Below are 18,914 nucleotides of genomic sequence, written 5' to 3'. Positions count from 1 at the left end.
ACTACTCAGCTATTAAAAACAATGAAGTTATGAAATTCTTAGGGAAATGGATGGATCTGGAGAATATCATCCTGAGTGAGGTAACCCAACCACAAAAGAACACACATGGTATGCACTCACTGATAAGTGGATATTATCCCATTAGCTCGGAATACCCAAAATACAATCTACAAACCACAAGAAACTCAAGAAGAAGGAAGACCAAAGCATGGATACTTCGATCCTTCTTAGAAGGAGGAACAAAATACCCATGGAAAGAGTTGCAGGACAAATTCTAGAGCAGAGACTGAAGGAAAGACAATTCAGAGACTGCCCCATCTGGGAATACTTCCCATATTCAATCACCAAACCCAGACACTATTGTGGATACCAATAAGTGCTGGCTGAGAAGAGCTTGATATTGCTGTCTCCTGAGAGGCTCTGACTGTGCCCGACTAATACAGAAGTAGAGGCTCACAGCTATCTATTGGACTGAGTACAGGGTCCCCAATGAAGGAGTTAGAGAAAGGACCCAAGTTGCTGAATGGTTTGCATCCCCATAGAAGGAACAACGATATGGACTAACCAGTACCCTCATAACTCCAGGGACTAAACCACCAACCAAAGAGTACACATGGCAGGGGGACTTATGGCTCCAGCTGCATATGTAGCAGAGGATAGCCTAGTCTGTCATCAATGGGAGGAGAGGCCCTTGGTCCTGTCAAGGGTCTATGCCCCAGTGTAGGGGAATGCCAGGGCCAAGAAGAGGGAGAGGGTGGGTTGGTAAGCAGGGGGAATGGGAAGGGAATAGGGTTTTTTTTTTTTAGGGGTGGGGGGAACCAGGAAAAAAAAAAGAAATTCTTCATCTCTTACTTGATCAGTCTATGAATGACTGTCTTGCATCCAAAAGATCTTCTAACATTCATCCAGGGGCCAGCTGCCAAGTGAATCTACCTCCTGGATGCACCGAGAACATCTCTAGTGGCTCCCAATGCCTACAAACTGAGCTCCTTGCCTTCCTATTTGGGGTCCTCTGAGTCCCTGGCAAACCTTTTGTTCCTGCGTATTCTAAGCTATGTTCCTGTTCTCATATCCTAAACCCCAGCAAACAGTAGCCAAGCTCCCCAAGCACCATGCCCTTTCATGAGTTACGTCCGTTTCCCATTCCCACTTATTAAAATCCCACTTGCTGTTGTCGGTCTGCCTAAAATATCACTCATCTCTTCCTTGGGGCTAACCATTCATCAGCAAATATTAAATATTTATTCTGCAATACACACTTCTGATCTTTTCAGAACATGGCCCTTCCTTTCTTGTACATGCTTATGAACATACTTCCCCTGCTATATCATAAACTTCTCAGATAGCCCTCTCCTACCCCTCCCCCCTCTTGCTCTTGTTCCCCCATCCCACTCATTGTGACAGTACTGGTAAATGAACCATGGGCCTTGTGCATACTAGGCAATAGGCAAGCACTGTAACTCTGAGCTATGTACCTAGCCCTCTTATTTATTTTTATATCTCCAACATTGCCTTATACTTTACCTTGCAAACAGGATATTCAATAGTTAAATCAAATGAAATTTTTGCTAACTATGGTTTTGATATTGGTTAGTTTAATTCTCCTAAGCTTCCCCCACTGCTAAAGTACACATGCCCAGAAAGAAGTAAAGGTAAACTAATGACGCTTCTTAAGAGTCTAGAAGCCTGTAATTATAGTTAACTCTGCTATTCATGTCATTGGAAAAATAACTTTGAAAAGGATCCCAAACCTGAAAGAAAAAAAAAAAAAACAAACCATTCTTTTCTATGAGCCTTGGACAGTACTGTATGATTTTTCAGCAGCTAGTTTTCTTTTCTTCTGTTTGACTGATCTATTGATATTTACATTTATAATCTCTCCATAACTGGCTGGGAGACAGAGGTGGAAGACAATGTGCAGGGCGATGCTGGTGGGAGGAACCCAATCGAAAATGAAACGTTTGCTCCATACAGTCTCAAAGGAAGGACTATGGACCATTCATAATGCCACAGACATTCAGAGTGCCGCAGCACAACCCAATGACTGCTGAGAATAAAGACTCTTGGCCCTTACAACGCTCACCCTGGTTTAAAGAAGATGACAAACTGCTCCTGAGAGTGATGAGATCCTGGGATGGAGTGGGGGCCAGGCTTCCATGTTGGCTGGCACTGCAGGGTACCTTGCTGGGTGACTGGGAGCCACTGGATGCAAATCAAAGAAAATGAGATTTGCAATTTTGCATTGATAGCCAGTTAATGTAGGAGGGAAAGGTCCCCTTTTGCCATTTCTGAAGCAAACAAATATCGCATGTGGCGATTCGGCGGCTGCATTAGTTGGTGAAAATTGATGCACATTTCATGTGTCAAGGAGCTGAATCCCAGAGAATGGAGCCAGCCTCCCAGAAAATGGGTTCTTTATATAGTTCCATCCATTTATTGTTTGATTGGACTTTCTGTATATTAAATTCAAGCTGTTCTGCCACTCGTGGGTATTTTGATGTGTTGCCTTGGTGGGAAATAATGAAGGTGATGGGATTTTACGGCGTCATGTTACAAAGGAGGCGTCTCCAGCCTCATCCATCTCTCCATCAACTAGCTTGTGTGTGAGGTGGCACTTATATTAAAACGATTTTTCTGATTCAGTTTAATGACGCTCATTCGAGTCTTGGCACCTAGAATATGATTACATGAGCTAAATGTAATCTTCTTCCACCCAGTTATGGTCAGCCAAAGCTGGGCTCTCTTCCCTCTCCAGTCCCACCTTTCCACATACCTATCATTGGTATGGGGCTGGCTTGTGTGTCCTGAGGAAAGCAAGGTAGGCAAATAAGAAGCCAAACTCAGCATGAAGCCTGCCCTGGGATGCCCTCAAACACAGGAGTAACTCTCTGCTTAAAACAAATCTTTTTTAGATGTTGGTCTGAGGTCAGTATCACACACTCTTCCCAAAGATGGTTTCTGGGGGCTGACTTCCTACTTCCCAGAAGAGAACTACTGACTTGAATATCACCAAAAGGAGAATCTCTACAAATGAGTGCTCCAGGGTCAGCTTCCCAGAAATGGCTAGTTTTACAAAGGTTCTTGTGCCCAAGGATGGTGGAAGGTTCCCCTGCTCCAGTCCTTGGCTCAGAACTCCCAGCCCTTGTGGAGTGTGGTCCAGAGCTTTGTCTGGCTTAGGGCAAGCACTCCTTCCTGGGTGAAAGAACTGAACACATTTCAAGCAGCAGCTGAGGGGGCTCTTCCCTGGCTGTTTTCTTGTTTACAGTATCTCAAGGCAGAATAATTGTGGTTCCTTGGGAAGAATCATGTGTGTGTTTACTAGTGTGTTTAAAGAGAGACGCACAAACAAAGCCGAGCAGAGAGAGGTTGAGATTGATTTCCAGACGTTCTGGAAGGGAGCTGTGAAATGAATACCAGCGTGGAAATCCTTTTCCAAAAATTGCAGTGATCTGAACTGCCAGATCACAAAGCCAAGGCATCGTGAGGCTCCCAGTGTGAGGCACCTGAGCCGCTCAAAGTGCTACCCATGTAAGTTAACCTTTTTGTTTTTGTTTTTGTTTTGTTTTTTTTTCAGAAGCCCTGGGTCAACCCTATGTTGAAGCAGAAATCAGAGTCTGAGAGTGGCCTCTGTGTCAGAGCCAGGAATGTCCCATCATGATGGTGAGCACGTGCCAGCTGAGCACACAAAAGTAGTTATTGCTTGGGTAAGAAAAAAAGGAAAGTTCTATCCACTTTCCAGCCCTACTGTTGTGGCTTCAACTTGGTTCTCTGGGGCTTGCTGGTTCCCTGCTGATGTCTTAGCTGCCCTGGGTTTTAGAGCCAAGCCTCTTCTTGACAAATGTTTCTCCCAAGGGTGTAGAAGGTCTTCATAGCTAATCCCCTGCCATGAACTTTTTGTTGACTTAATGGGAGAAAGGCTTCCTGAGAAAGCTTCCTGGATTTTCTACTTTTACTATATATATGTGTGTGTGTGTGTATGTGTGCGTGGGAGGGGGAGTGTAATCTACTTGTTAGTGCATATAAGTAGATAGCCCCCTGTAGGAAGCCACTTCATAAGCACATCGCCATTATAAAATGGCGATGACATTTGGCTTGCCGTTGGTATAAGAATGCCTTGTCGTTGGCATAAGAACGCTTTGTGCGCGTGTGCCTGTAAATCCCAACGAGTGCCTTTGGTCACGTCAAATGGCCTGATCGTCACACAGCCTATTATGAGTCGCCACGTCTGAGGCGGGCATACGGCCCTATATAAGGGAAGGGTTTTGATATAGTCGGGGCTCTCCTCCTCCTCAACTGAAGCTAGTGAAAGTAAAGTTTGTACTGCAGAAGGATCCGTGTGTGCCGCGTCTTTCCTGCCGGCGGGAGATAGCGCGGGACAGCCCCCGACACACGTGTGTATAGAAGCCAAAGGTCAACTTCAAGTGTCTTTCCTCTCTCTCTCTCTCTCTCTCTCTCTCTCTCTCTCTCTCTCTCCACTTTCTCTCCACTTTTAACTTTTAAGACAGGGTTTCTCCTTTGAAGCACCTTAGCCCAGCTATGCTGACTGGCAAATGAGTTACAGGCTCACTCCAGTGCTGGAGAGCCACTGTGCCTGGCACTCAAATAGGTGTTGGTGATCCCAACTCAAGTCCCCATACGTGCACAGAAGGCACTGAGCTAGCGCCCCAGCCCTCTACCTCTAAAGAGCCAAGGATCTTTCAGTTCCCCAATCTCTGTTGCTCTCACCCACAATGCCTCCACCATCTTTTTGCCTGCATTATTGCCACACTATTTTATGATAAGGGATCAAGAAGAGCCTCTCAGATGCTGAACAGAGACCTAAGGGAATATGGACAGAATAGAGAAAAGCAGGAATACATGCAAAAAAAAAATAATAATCAGGTAAGAGGGTCCTTAATGTGGTATTCTTGGAATAGCAAGGAAACTCCTAGTGGAATTTCTGCAAGGGGTGGCAGGAGATCAGAAAGTTAATGGGAGAATCAACTCAAGCATGTTGCTTGTGACAACCATGCCACTGTGGCTCCGAATAGGAACTCGCTGGGGAGTTTTAAGCCTCTGACCTGTTTCCAGGGGACCTGACTGTTAGAGAGTAAACACACTTAGCACTCCTTGTGTGTCCTGATGGGTTTTATTCTTCTATGTATCCTAACAGTGGGCATTCATTTACCTATTGACTGAATTGTCCTTTCTATAAGAATGTAAGAATAGTAGTGCCTAGAACTTAATATTTTGGGAATATTGGAGAAGAGATGAATGAAGAGAGGCATGATGGGTAGGAACTTACCTATGGTTCTCTTTATGCCTCTCCCTGCCCCTGGAATGTCTCAAGATGACCATGTCAGGTAGCCTGATACTATGCAAGGGCTCACAGAAAACATTCCTTGTACGAAGTCCCATCCCTCCTAAGGCTGAAGCCTCAAGTGTTGGTCCTCCCTGTCTGCTCACTTCTTGGAAGCCATCTTGGAGAAGACGATGGAGGTTTACCTTGGGAAGATGACCTTTTATGTTTGGAGGAAGGGAAATGTTTGATTCATCTTGCAGAGTCACATTGGACTGGTACACAATGACAGTGCTTGTGTGTTCTGAGAGTCAGTAATGCCCTCGGGTACATGGTAGGTACTCACAAACACTGAAGGGATGGTAGATCCTTGGTTGAGATGTAAGTTTGCATGCTCTCTCAGGAATTCCAGCACCAGGGAACTATCGGTTAAGAAATGCTAACAAAGAAAAGACCTGCAGGTCATTCATTCTCAGGAAGCGTCATATGAGCAGGCCCTGGGCAGGGGTCCACCCCACATAGATAACTTTGTCAGCCAGCATCTAGACTGAGGTATTGGTGATCCCTGTGAAAGTATAGTCAGCATATTGAAGACTGTAGAGTTAATAAAGCCACATCTCAGACAAGCTTCAAGCTGTCACTGGGGGAGCCTGATCGAGAACCCCAACCTTGCGTGTTCTCTCTACTTCCAAGCTGAACCTTCCTGCCTCCTGAATCCTCAGACAGGCTCCCTTCAGGATTAGGTTTTAAAGGGAAATGCAAACCACCTGCTTCATGCTTGGAAGAAGTAAAAAAAAAAAAATCGATTCTGCTTTGGTTAAAGTGATTTTTGGACACTGTCAAAAATGCTCTCATCTCAGAGCGCAAGGTGACAGACAGGCTGCTGATGACAATTATGTAAGTGAGCCACCATTCGTGCGTGGAACAGAGGCTGCTCCATACCTTCCCCGGCCTTTCCCAAGCCCAACTCTCCTCCACCCCTCCACTTAAGATGCCCAAGAGCTCTCCAGACCATCCAGGCCTGAAGCTGCTCCCCAATCCGTCACAACCCCCGTGGACACACACCCAAAGACTCCAAAATTCTTGCACCCCCATATCCTCACTTGAGCTGCCCCAAGGACTTTCTCAGCCAGTCCAGATCCACCAGAATGCTAATCAGAGCCAAGCAAAATTAAGAAGGGAAATTTGCTTTGACAAAACTCACCTCATATAATACATTCCCAAACTGGTTATGTTGGTCTTATTTAATATTGGGAGTTCCACGTTATCCCTTTCCTCTGTTAACTGAGATAATTGGGGATTTGTTTTATTTATAGCCTCAATTATGAACATGGAAATTAATCCTTGAATGGTGCATTTGGGAGCTCAACTGTCAAGGGAGCACAAGGGAAGCCTGGGCCCAGCTCAGGGGTCCTTCCTACCGGCACAGGAGCCTGCTGTGGAAAGACGACTTCAAGCCCGGGTGATAATTTGGGCTGTCAGTTGTTCTTGTGTGCTTAAAGTATTTTGAAATCTTAAATAAATGGTGATAATTGGCTTCAGGAGATCCTTCCCTGGAGGACATCTACTAACACATGAGCGAGGTAGTAGGAAAGCAGGTAGAGATGGCAACCAGAGCCTGGCGGAGCAAACACCTTCACCTATATTGGCTCTGAGCATACTGGCTGGCACCACTCTGAGAAGGAGCTGAGGACAGTGCAGTTGATGAGAAATGGGGGCTTGGGAAGGAGTAGGGCAGGGAGGGGCCACAGCCAGCTGGAAGTTGCTGGAAGCAATTGGACCACTGCAGAGTTGGTCCATCATGGTTCCTAGTTACATGGGGTTCAAATTCAGTATAGACTAAGAAAAAGATGAACTTTCTGCAATGGTGCAACAGGGCTAAAACTAGCCAGTGAACGTGGTTTGGACAGAAATCAGCCAGAAGAAAGGGAAAGCTTCCCAGGGTTGAGCCAGACAGTCCCCTAGTAAGAGCAAGAACATAAGTGTGGTCCTTAGAGCATCTCAGTGGACAGATCAGTCACCAAGTGCAGTCTGCTCTCCTCTCTCCTGGAACAGCAGAGCTGAGACGGCATCAAGGACTGGAGAGGCTGCAGGAATGCAGTCTCAGACCTTAAATTTAGCCTCAAGAAAGGACAAATGCATCCAGGAGAGATTGAGAACAGTATCAGACCAAGAAAATGGGGAAGGTGCCCCATTTACACCGACCCCTCCATTAGAAAGCATTTTGTCAAGCACCTGCTATGTATAGCCAAACAAAGGAGCCTGGTAATGGTGCCAACTGCCAGCTCAGGTCAAAGTCAAAGTAGCTTGATCTAGCACACAGCTACAATCAGATTGGGGGGGGGAGGAAGAAAAAGAACTGCTTTCTTGGAACTTGTCTGAATCGAGGGAAGAGAGGACTAAAAGTTTCTTTTCTAGCTCATTTAGTTCACTTCTCAGAAGCTAGACATTTCTGAGTATTGTGGATGGAGACGCAAACCTGTTTGTCATTGGGGAGTGGAGTGAGGAGGTCCAGGACCTGTAGGGGAACCACAGCTATCTCCATTGTAGGCACATGCTTTTCTTTCTCACATATCTTCTCCTGTAGCCTGCCTGTGCCCTACACTACTCCCAGAATGTAAATCTAAGGCCAATACATTCTACCCCTGATGCTGAACTTGCACCTGCCTCGGCAGACGAACCATTATCCCACAGGAAAACAGCGGCAAAACCCCAAGTTTAGCTATGAAAGCAGCCACTGATCTCTAATGACATCTTCTGACCTGGGCAGAAGGAAACACATGATGTGTCCAGTCTCTGTGTACCCAGGGTAGGGCCTGGCATACAATATTCAGCAAGCTGAGGCTTGCCTGACTGGTAATTTGACTAGAATATCACACATCCCGAGGCTATCTTTCAAAAAGTAATAAGAAGTAAAGATCAACCCAAAGGCCTGATTTCTACTGGAGGCCACGATGGAGTAGGAAGAGTCGGATATGGTGAAAGGGGAAAGGACTCTGAAGACACAGAGACTGGCCTCCGGAAGTCTGCTCTGTGACTGTGGGAGATTTACTGAACCCCTCTGAGGCTCACCTTCTGTATCCTTAAGGAGCACAGAGCTTTTTCCTACCTTGCAAGGCTGCTGAGAGGACTTAAAGATAATATATGCAAAGTGCTCAGCACACTGCTGACACACAGTAGACACCCAGATGCTAATATACTAATAATAAAAAGTAATGGGCACCTGGCCAGTAGAGTTCCTATTAATCTCCTTCAAGATGATCCCATTTTAACCCCGACACCCATCAGTCTGCCTGGGATTGATCCCAATACAAGTTTCTCCCTTTCATGTCTCGAATCCCATCAAGAGGCAACTAAAGGCACCGGTGACTCTGGATCATAACAGGGGCATGCCTGAGTGCTGGGATGCCGTACCTGGGTTATTTTCTTTTTTCTTTTTTGAAGATGAAGGATGGCCAGGGTTAGCACAAAAGGGATAAATATGAAGCCAAGCCCTCAGGTCACAATATCCCAAACATCCTACAGGGCCAAAAGCTTACATCTGCCATTTGCTCCAAGAAAGATAAAGCCACAGTGTTAAATACTCTTATTCTGGGGAGCAGCTATCTGAAAGCATGCATGCATGCGTATGCATGTGTGTGTGTGCATGTGTGCATGTGTGTGTATGCATGTGTGTATGTGTGTGTGTGCATGTGTGTATATGCATGTGTGTATGTGTGTGTGCATGTGTGCGTGTGTGTGTGTGTGTGTGTGTGCGAGTGTGCATGTGTGTGTGTGCGTGCATGTGTGTATGCATGTGTGTATGTGTGGGCATGTGTGTGCATGTGTGCAAGTGTGCATGTGTGTGTGCATGTGTGTGTATGCATGTGTGTATGTGTGTGTGCATGTGTGTGTGCGTGTGTGTGTGTGTGTGTGTTGGTTGGGAAGAACGGCTGTATAGCTTTCTTTAGACAGAGTAAAGTGAATGCTGGATCAAATGTGGCCTTCGCAAATGGATGGTGACATCCCTTGCTCTCCTCCCTGCTCCTCCCTTGTGGCAGAATGACAAATGTAATCACTTTAAGAGGTCCAATCACCTGCTCAGTCATTCCCAATAAACACACGCGGCACTGTGGAATAACCTACACCACCACAACAGGGGGCTCAGCCAGGAAAAAAAGAAACGAATTGCCAGGATCCCACCAACCGAATTGTCAAAGACCAAATAAAAAGCTTCATGAATTCTCCATCAGCAATATAACGCTTCCTGGTCTAAGCAAACCTAGACCCGGCATATGAATTGTGGAGGGATTTTTCATTAGTCTCATGGCTTCCAACTGCTGAGGCGAAAACCCCTCTAAAATCTCTATCTCCATAAAGCTGCCTTTATTTGCTCTAATCCTGTTAGGGTGAAGACTTTAATCTCTTTCCTGGGACCCCTTCCCCTGACAGAAAGCTTCACATCCCAACATCATAAATGTATTTGTGTGACCTCAGTGGCACGGAGAACTCAAGAGAAGGGCACCCAAGCCCTCGCCAAGGACTTGTGTCTCCCTCTGATGATATTACTGCTTGTCTGACCACATGACCCATTGAGACTATTTCACAGATACACAGCGTAGGCTGGGGGCATTCCATCTCTGACGCCAGCTGATAAAATAAGCCTGTTCCTTCTTTCGTGAGAAAAAAAAGAAAAAAGAAAAGAAAAGAAAGGAAAAGAAACCGGTACCTTGCTTTTCAGAAAAACCCCAAATCATTGTCATTGAGAGAAATTCTAATCCGTGAGTGTGTGTGGCGGCAGAAAAGAAATGAGGCAAAAGAGAAAGCATCTTGCAAGTATACTACGAAGAAGAAGGCACAGGAGGGAACGTGGAAGGAAATCTGCATGGACAGATTGTTCACCATTCACCCAGATTCTCCTAGCCTCTGCCCCGCTGCCCACTGCTCTCCTTCCACTCCCTCACAGTCCTCCGAGGCACTCCACCCTGCCATCTCGCACACTGAACTGTGTTGCCTGGAGGACAGACATGGCGACTTACTTTCCCATGCTTTATAAAACACGTGCCTCACCTCCCCCAATAAACTCAATTCGGAGCAAGTCACCACCCACAAACAAACCACTCATTCCTTTTCTGACTGTTCCACTTCCCTGGCCCCCATGACTCGAGTGAAGGGCTTCCGTCTCCAAACCCCCTCTCCTCAATCCTGATACGCCATCTAAAGTTTCATGACCGATCAACCCAACCCCACCCTATTCAGGTCAGAGGTACTGACTTACCCCAGTGTAGTCATGGTGACTATGGTGTACCAGAAAGATGCAGGGATGCTTGTGAACTTGCTGGCGGAGGAGCCCTTCTCAGCATAAAACATCACCGTGGCAAAGATGATGATGGCCATGGTAAGGGAGAAGAGAAGAAAGCCCAGTTCGGAGGCACAGCTCTTCAGGGTGTAGCCCAGGATCCGTAGGCCCTGGGAATGCCGGGAGAACTTGAAGATCCTGAAGACGCGGAAGACCCGGAGTGTAACAAATGCCCCGGACACGTCCTCATTGTTGGTCATGACCAGGCCAATGTAATAGGGCATGATGGCCACAACGTCGATAATGCTCATCACGCTGCGGATGAAGCGGTACCTGCTGGGTGCGGCAAAGAGTCGGAGGAGGTACTCCACTGTGAAGATCATGACACAGGCAGTGTCCAAGCAAAAGAAAGCCACCGAGTAGCGCTCTCCACATGGCAGCTCCTTGCTCCCAGGCACCGTGCCACATGGCACCGTCTCCACCACGTTGGTGATGACTGAGACGGCAATGAAGAAGCCAGTCACGTAGTAGAAGACCAGTGCCAGGGTGCTGGTGTGTGGGTTCTCAAAGGCCCGCCACATGGTCTGGCGGAAGCTGAGCGAGGGCATGGACTCCTGGTTGTTCTCAGAGTCATTGTCATCCATGAGCCGCTCTGCGTTCTCCCGCTTGCGGTCTTTGTACTCCTCATAGCAGCAGTCTCCAATGATCTCAGGGAGGATGCCATAGAAGGCCAGCTCATCGTCGTAAGCAGAGATGCATTCATAGCGTGGGTAGTGAAGCTTCCCAGTGCGGTAGAAGTTAAGCACGCACCGGAACACTTCCGGGTCACGGTCAAAGAAGTACTCCTTGGTGTCCTCATTGAAGAAGAACTCCTTCTCTGTGCTACCCAGCAGGGTGTCGGGATAGCGCTCCAGAGTGGTCCTCCAGGTCTGGAACCGTCGTCCACTCACATTGAGGACAATCAACTCATCTTGCCGCTTGTTCTTGTCAGCTGGAGCTAGGGGCATGGGGCAGTTGGCCACTGGCATCCATCCAATGGCCGCAGCCCGGGCAAAAGGCAGCCAGGCTGCAACTCCTGCCGCCATGGTGACTCCAGCTTTCGGGCTGGTAGTTGCTCAGACACTGTACACAGCAGCTTGGAGTTAGTTCAGTGACCCCTGGAGGATAGGAGAGAGCAGAGAAAGGGGTTGAGTCTGCTTTGATTTTTGAAGGAACAAGGGAAGGATTATTGCTGAGTGAAACGGTAAAACCCCATGGCCAGATAAAAACTAAAATTAACCAAAAGAAGAAACCGCAATAGTGACACACGGACAGTACCTGACAAGGGGCTGTGCAAAGGGCCGGGTCATTGGATGTTGCAGATTGCCTGACAAAGTGCCAAGCTCCGGGGGGCGGGGGTGGGGGGTGGCAGGAGGACTTGGGAAGGAGAGCTTCTCTAACAGGAAGATCTGGGAAGATGGGTAATAATGAGCTCTGAAAGGTTATGGCGTTATTACGAATTTAAATTGGGAGAGGGTAAATGAGTTCTCATTAGACGAATTTAAAAGTGGGATAAACATGCTAATTTTTATTTCACTCTTCATCCACCAGGGTAATCAGGAATGGGGTGCCAATGAAGGATATCAAGTAAACACATCCTTTCTATTCCTCCCTGGTGGGAAGGAGACTAGGGCTGGGGTTGGAAAATTCTGTCAAGGCAGGTGACCCAAGGAAGCCCAGAGCCACTGAACTTCTACCCCTAACTCCCACAGAGGAGGCTTTATCTGGCAAATTGCTACTTACTCTTCGGGATGCTTGGCCTGGTCCCTTCCCTAGCAACCTAATATCCACTTGCAGCCTTGCAGAAGCATCAAGGACAGATAAGGGAAAGGGTATGAGGTTGTGGTTGATTGTACAGGATCTCTCTCCCACCCAGTGAAGGAATTCTTGGGTTCTTCATCCACCTGCCTTTCACATACTGTCCCTCTCCCTCCCCAGAGGAAGCTGAGCCATGCTCACTGCCTTTCTTACGTTTCTTGCCTCCTGTCTCCATCTGCCCAGAACCCAGAGTTCCCTCCCATTATGTAACAATACACCATCCCATGCCAAGCTCCCTCACCTGTCCTTTACTGCACCCTCCGAGACTTCTTCCAGGCTGGGCACCCTTGGCCCTTCACTCCTAGATTTCTGAACCACATGTCCCAGTCACCAGCCTGGATGGAGGGACTAATGACAGAGAGAACTATATTTGGCTTTGGGAAGCATATTTACCTTCCCAGATCTGGCTTTTTAAAGATGATAGTGAAAGGACTCTGCAATCCCCCAATGTATACCATCTGTGGGAAGACATGCGGCGACACAGAAACACACGTAACAGTGATGGGAAATTGTTTGGGGTTGGCACACTCAACTCCACTAATCCTAAACTGATCGCACAGCTCAGCGCCAAATCCTAACTCAGAGTTATTTGGATTCTCTAGAACTCATTTGGATTATTTCTGTATTGAAGTAAACGAGCCAGAGGTGACTTCTGGAGTTTGTTGGTTTGGTTGTGGCTGTTGGGTAGTTTTTTTTTATTCCACAGAGACTTGTGGTGGGTTTTGGCCTTCGTCTCTCCAGGAACACCACCTCACCTGACTCCCAGAACTTCTGATTCTTAATGCTTTCGAGATGCTATTGAGCTTTTCGACCTGGATGCCTCTGAAACAGAGAGGCTTCACCTGTCTCCATCCAGAACGTCATTCTTTACCTCTGTTCACGGCATCCCTCACCCTAGGCCACTCACCCTGTTTCTTTCACACCCATTTAAAGGACAGCCAACTATGAAACACTAAGCCTGGATTCCCTTGGCCCTCCTTCCCACTGGCGTTCTTGTGTCACTCCCCCCTCTACCCCAGATTCCTCCCGTTACCTTGAAATTCACTCTACCCAGAGTAGTCTCCTAAAAGCAAGGTTCTGCTTGTGCTCTATTCTTTAGCCTATGAAATAAAATCCTAACTCCGTGGCCTGGCATTCCAGCATCCTCATAAAGGGACCCAGCTTAACATATCATCCGGACAGCCCAGGTACCCCCTACCTTCCAACAAGAAGAGCAGGGACTGGCTCACAGACAAACCCTGGATTTCTGTCTCTGCTGTATAACCTGCTGTCCCTCCCCTCACCCTACTCATTAAAATCCTGTTCTTGGTGACGCTTCCTTCTCTCCCACAGACACTCCTTCCTTTATGGTCTCTGTACTCTGCCTTTCTTCTCTAGCACCTGCCATGTCAAGCTTGGATTACAGGTGTTTTATATCCCCTTCACTAACAGGAATGACATTAATGGTACTAAATGGCCAGATTCTCTATGCAAGGTATCGCACTGTCTCCCATGGCTATCTCATTTAGTCCCAGGCTGAAGAATCTATCATGTACACCATTTCATGGAAAACAAAATCTAAGGCATACAGATGCCCAGCATCCTGATAACCTCGAATTGCAGGGCAGGGATTTGACTTTGAAAGGATTACTGATCACTGATCATACATGGTTCAGTCAATGCCTAACACATCCACAGATTGTTTCCACTGAACCACACACATAACAACAACAAATTGTGGAGGAGACACCACTGTAGCCCCCATCTTACACATGAAGAAAATTAAGGAGTTGCCATGATTAGTAAATAGTCAGAATTCACTGGGAGTCTAGGCGGGACACTCCCCAGGCCCTATAAAAATCTTCTAGGACAAAGGCCATAAAGTCTCAGCTTTCCAACCAGCCCATTAGGTAGCATAGCGCCTGTGATGCTTGAGTAGGTGCTGGAGCCGGGAACACTATTTTACAGACCCTGCTTGCTCTCTATTAGTTCAACCCTATGCCTTGCTACTATGTTTCCTGAGTTTGTCAAAGATGGCTACTCTCTTTCTAAACTGAACTCTGAGGAGTTCAGTCAAGATCCCAAAGAATCAAGAGCCGAGAACTGGCTGTAGCCTCAGTTAAGTGTCCTCAAGGAGTTGATCACTGCCTCAGCTAAGCTACCTGCATGCTAAGGGGAAATTGTCATAAGACCCTCTCTTCCTTAGTGAAGGAGGTTGTTCAGATGCTAAGGAGAAGAGGGAATGACAATGACATTTCCTATAGGTGTCACTGCTTAGAGGATAGACAAACAGCGTGGGCCTGATACGCTCTTGATTATAGGAACGGAGAGAACGGAAGAGAGTGGAGGTCATTCAACCATGACAGCAGGTAATCCACACACCACTGAGAGAAGCTTCAGAAACACGGCTTGCACCGTGTACTTGTCTTCAAGCATTTGCCCTTACATGGAAATATGTTTTCTTTGGACCTGATGTTCCTGCCCCTCAGCATATACTTAGCGAGGTTTCCAAGTGGTGTGTGTGTGGGGGGGGGGGTGGGTCTGGGAAACAAACAGCTGAACACTGGGCATAGATAATTCTAATTCTGACTCAAGTCATGTTTCCTGAGCACTGACAAAGCTATGGGCATTGTGTACGGCACTTTTGCATATCACAAAACATTAATTTATTTCCCAGAAATATCTTATGTTTCTACCTATTGGTGACATGAAAAAAAAATCAACCCAAACCTCAGAAGTTTCCTTCAAAATGGCTAAGTCAATGTATATATTCGTGGACATTTTCAACACAGACCATTGTCTGGCTCACTGACAGACAAATGGCTTTCCTGAACTAGGTGTAGCCCAATCCTGATGCTCCCATAGGCATCCCAATCCTGATGCTCCCAAAGAAGCAAGCAGCTAGGAGCACAGGCTCTGGGGACCCTTCAGTCTGTTTTAGTACTATGCTGAACTTTTGGAAGCAAGCCACTGCTAACCAACTGGGTGGCAGAATCCTCATCTGTAAAATGAAGGGGTTAGAAAAAAAAAGTGACAGAGGACCCATTGGTTCTAATGATTCTCCTGGATCCAGGACACACAGAGACTACAGCTCCAGTCTCTCTGAAACTGCCTTTCGATGGCTGCCCATGCAGATCGGGAAGTAGAGCATCTGGGTTGGTTGCTGTGAGGATGCAATTAGCCTGAGCCTCATCTCAGCAGAGGGAGTTCTGGGAATTCCTGATGAGGCTGGTGCCCAGAACAGGGCACACGACCTGCATCACTTGGAACCCAAGGCAATCTAAGGTCCAGCCTGCCCACAGAAACCCACTCACCCTCCTAGAAAGGAAGAGGACTAGGCCTCGGGCCCCTCCTGGCCCCTTGACTCATGACCCCTAACACCCCTCATGACCCCTAACATCCAAGATGAGCACTGGCAGGGGTTCAAATGGCAAAGATGAAGAGACTGCTGAATCAGGACGCACTCTGGAGAACCTTGTTAGCCAGACGCGAGGCTCTGAGAAGACAGTGCCCTCCTCCTGCCAGTCTCCCGGTACTGCCCCTTGGAGTCTGGAATCCCATAGCCAGCTGCCTGACTTTGCAAGCTGAGCTCCATGCCCTCACCTTCCACTCTGAGTCAACTCTTTTAAAGCCATGAGCAATTCACAAACTGCTTTCTGATGGAGAATTGAAAGCTCAGAGAGATGCAACATCAATCCTCTCTGTATCTGTCCTAAAGTCTCTTGTCCCAAGGGCAAACTTTTATCCTGTGCAATAATCCAGGACAGTTTTGTTTTGTTTTTGTTTTTGTTTTTTTTCAAGAGGGCCACGCAAGTACCAGATTGTCTCTGGAGATTCAGAACCTATCCTTCTGGCTCAGAGTACCAAGAAAATAGCAGTTATCCCTTTACTGCTTTCTGTGTGCACATGGACATACATGGACATACACACCTGGGTTTGGAAGACAACAACCTCAAATCCATACCAGCCACGCCCATCACACAACCCTGCAGGAATGACCTGGCTTAAACAGGACTTTTGCAGGTTCCTGCTGCAACACTCATCCCTAAGGGCACAGTGCCTCTTGGAGCTGGCCTGGGTATGAACCCTGCACCAGGCACTACAGTGCGGCCCCATTTCCAGCCAATGGCACCGCACACGCCTCCCATACCACGGTTTTACTAGGACACGGATGCTTTACAAATGAAAACTCTGAAGCTATTTTTGTTTGTGGCAAAATTGTTTGACAGTAGGAAAGATTTGGCTGTGGGGTGAGGTGGGGATGCAGGAGGGAGAAAGATTAAAACCAGGTAAACGCAGAAATGACAAACATGAAAAATCCTGAAAAAAGAGAGAAACCCTTTCTCTCCTGCTGTAAAAAGTCAGCTGCCTGCTAAGCAGCTTCTATTTTAGAGGCAGAGGGTCAAAAAAAAAAAAAAAAAGGCAGACCTCCTGTCCTGGGGTTTGACACTTCACCTGAACACAGACACAAAGCAGCAAAAATGTCACATCACCAAGATCTGCCCTTCAATGACCTGGGAGGAGAGTCCGCAGAAACCAGAAGCTGGTCTGGGGAACTGTTTCATGCCCCCAGGGAGTCTGTCCCCTGTCTGCAGGATTTTGTTGGGTATGAAATGAGCATGGGGAACCAAGCTGGAAATTCTTGGGGTACAGGGACGTGTAGATTCTCTTCTTTACAGTGTAGCTCCTAGGATGGTCAGTGCAGTTGCCCCAAACTCTTTCTCCAGCCTCCTCAACAGCAAAAGGGAACAAGCTGTTAATCGTTCTTCCTCTGGAGGTCCCTTGTGTACTTGCGTCTTATAGCATTCAAGACGCAACATGGAAAAATAAACACATCAGCTCCTTTTAGCGGGCCGGTATGTGTCCACATGAGGAAATGTACACATGCTTTGCATTGAATGAATGCCCAGGAGCTCCCCCTCCCCTTTTTTCGGAGATTAAACATTCAGGCTCCCTGGAAGTAACAGTAAATAAGGCATCGATTCAAGCATCACCTACATTCATGCATGACCACTCTGTAAAACCTGATTACCGACTGCATTGTGCCGCCTATCACCCCGGGAAAGTTCAGAGGCTCCGTCAAATACACGGTGACTTTTCTTTGCCTTGATTTCAGGTTTGGAACCTCAGCCTGTTGCTGACTTATCAAGGCTGCCCGGGATGAGAGGAGAACAACGTGGGCTGAATTAAATGCCAGCACTAAGAAAGCGCAGGAATTTAGTTGATTTCCAGGTAACTTCCCTGCCCCATCCGCAGTGTAAACACCCTGTTAAAGCAAAAGAGTCTTTGAAACCCCTTCCCCAGGGTCTCTCGTGACACTTATGGGACCTTTCCTGGGGCTCACGGGATGGAAGATGTGCTAGGCAGGACGAACTGAACCAGCCTCCATCGTCTAACAGGCACAACACAGGCTCGCCTGGCTGGAGAACTTTGCGAAGCGCCCCAAAAGGCTCCCAGCTTCCACTCTCAGCCATTTCTCTTCTCAGCTCACAAAGAGCGGGGACCGAGCAAACCGTCGCCACCTGCAGCCAGATCCCGGGGCGCTGCTTCTGGCGCCCGGCGAGGGAAGGCAGGCCAATGGCAAGAGGGCAGAGGTTCACACCCCCACACCCCCAAACCTCTCAGCGCCTCAGTGCCCAGAGGTGTCTCCGCAGCCGAGGGAACCGACGCCCCCAGGCCGGCTGCCTGCTCCCCTACAGCCCGGCCCCACCCCCCATCCTTCCGGCGCCCCAGCGCCCACCCACCCGGGCGCGGGAGTGGGAGGGTGCCGCGTGGGCAGCCGGAGCAACAGGCGTGGGAGCAGCGCTCCTCGCACTTGCTGGCTCCGTAAGGCTCGGTCGCTTTCCCTCTTACCTTCGCCGAAGCCAGCCCCAGGCCCCGCGCCCCGCGCGCGCGAGGAAGCTGCGGCCGGGGGCCGCCGAGGCGCAGAGCGCCCAGCAGCGCGGGGAAGCGCCCAGCAGCCGCCGGCTCGGGCGGCTCCTCTCCGCCGGCGAAGTCTCGCTCGTCCCTCCTTCACTCGATCGGTTCGTGCGTCGGTCCGTCCGTGGGGCCGTCCCTCCCCCGCCGCCGCCGCCGCCGCCGCCGCCACTGCCACCGCCGCTCCAGCCCCGGCTTGGCAGCGCGTCCCCTCCCCGCCTAGCCGCTCCGCTCTCGGGCTCGTGAGCTCCGGTTCGCTCGTTCCCTGCCCCCGCCGCCACCGATGCCGCGCAGAGCGGAGCCGGGCCGGCCACGGGCTGCCTCTCCCGAGGTCCCTCTCCCGAGGAGGCGGTGGGGGCGCGGCGCGGGCGGGGCGGAGAGGAGAGGAGAGTCCGGGGGAGGCGGCGAGGCTGCGCCCTCCGCTCCCCACCGATCCCCCACGGGCCGAGCGGCCCCAGGCCGGGCCCGAGAGAGCAGAGCGGCCAGGCAGCGGAGGGAGCGAGGAGGAGGACCCGGGAGCCTCGCCGCGGGAGGGTGCTGAGGGCGTGCGAGGGGGAGTGACTCTGCGCGAGGGTGTGTGTGTATGTGTGTGTGTGTGTGTGTGTG

At 48.8% G+C, this 18,914-nt stretch overlaps 1 protein-coding gene across 2 annotated transcripts in view; it reads right to left on the bottom strand.

The window, feature by feature from the left end:
- Window positions 1-18,651, bottom strand: part of Kcnd3 (potassium voltage-gated channel subfamily D member 3) — a 218,978-nt gene extending 200,327 nt beyond the window's left edge. For both annotated transcript variants that reach the window (XM_031375083.1, XM_031375084.1), the window contains exons 1-2: window positions 18,246-18,651; window positions 10,536-11,713 (exon numbers count right to left, since the gene is read on the bottom strand). In XM_031375083.1, the coding sequence (XP_031230943.1) occupies window positions 10,536-11,641 (1,106 nt within the window). In that variant the 5' untranslated portion in view covers window positions 11,642-11,713; window positions 18,246-18,651. The remainder of the gene's footprint in view (window positions 1-10,535; window positions 11,714-18,245) is intronic.
- Between the last annotated feature and the right edge of the window lie 263 nt (window positions 18,652-18,914).

The sequence above is a fragment of the Mastomys coucha genome, unplaced genomic scaffold, assembly GCF_008632895.1.
Source record: "Mastomys coucha isolate ucsf_1 unplaced genomic scaffold, UCSF_Mcou_1 pScaffold16, whole genome shotgun sequence".
NCBI lineage: Eukaryota > Metazoa > Chordata > Mammalia > Rodentia > Muridae > Mastomys > Mastomys coucha.
Note: the sequence above shows the minus strand (reverse complement) of the source record. Positions and strands in the feature narration are given on the sequence as shown.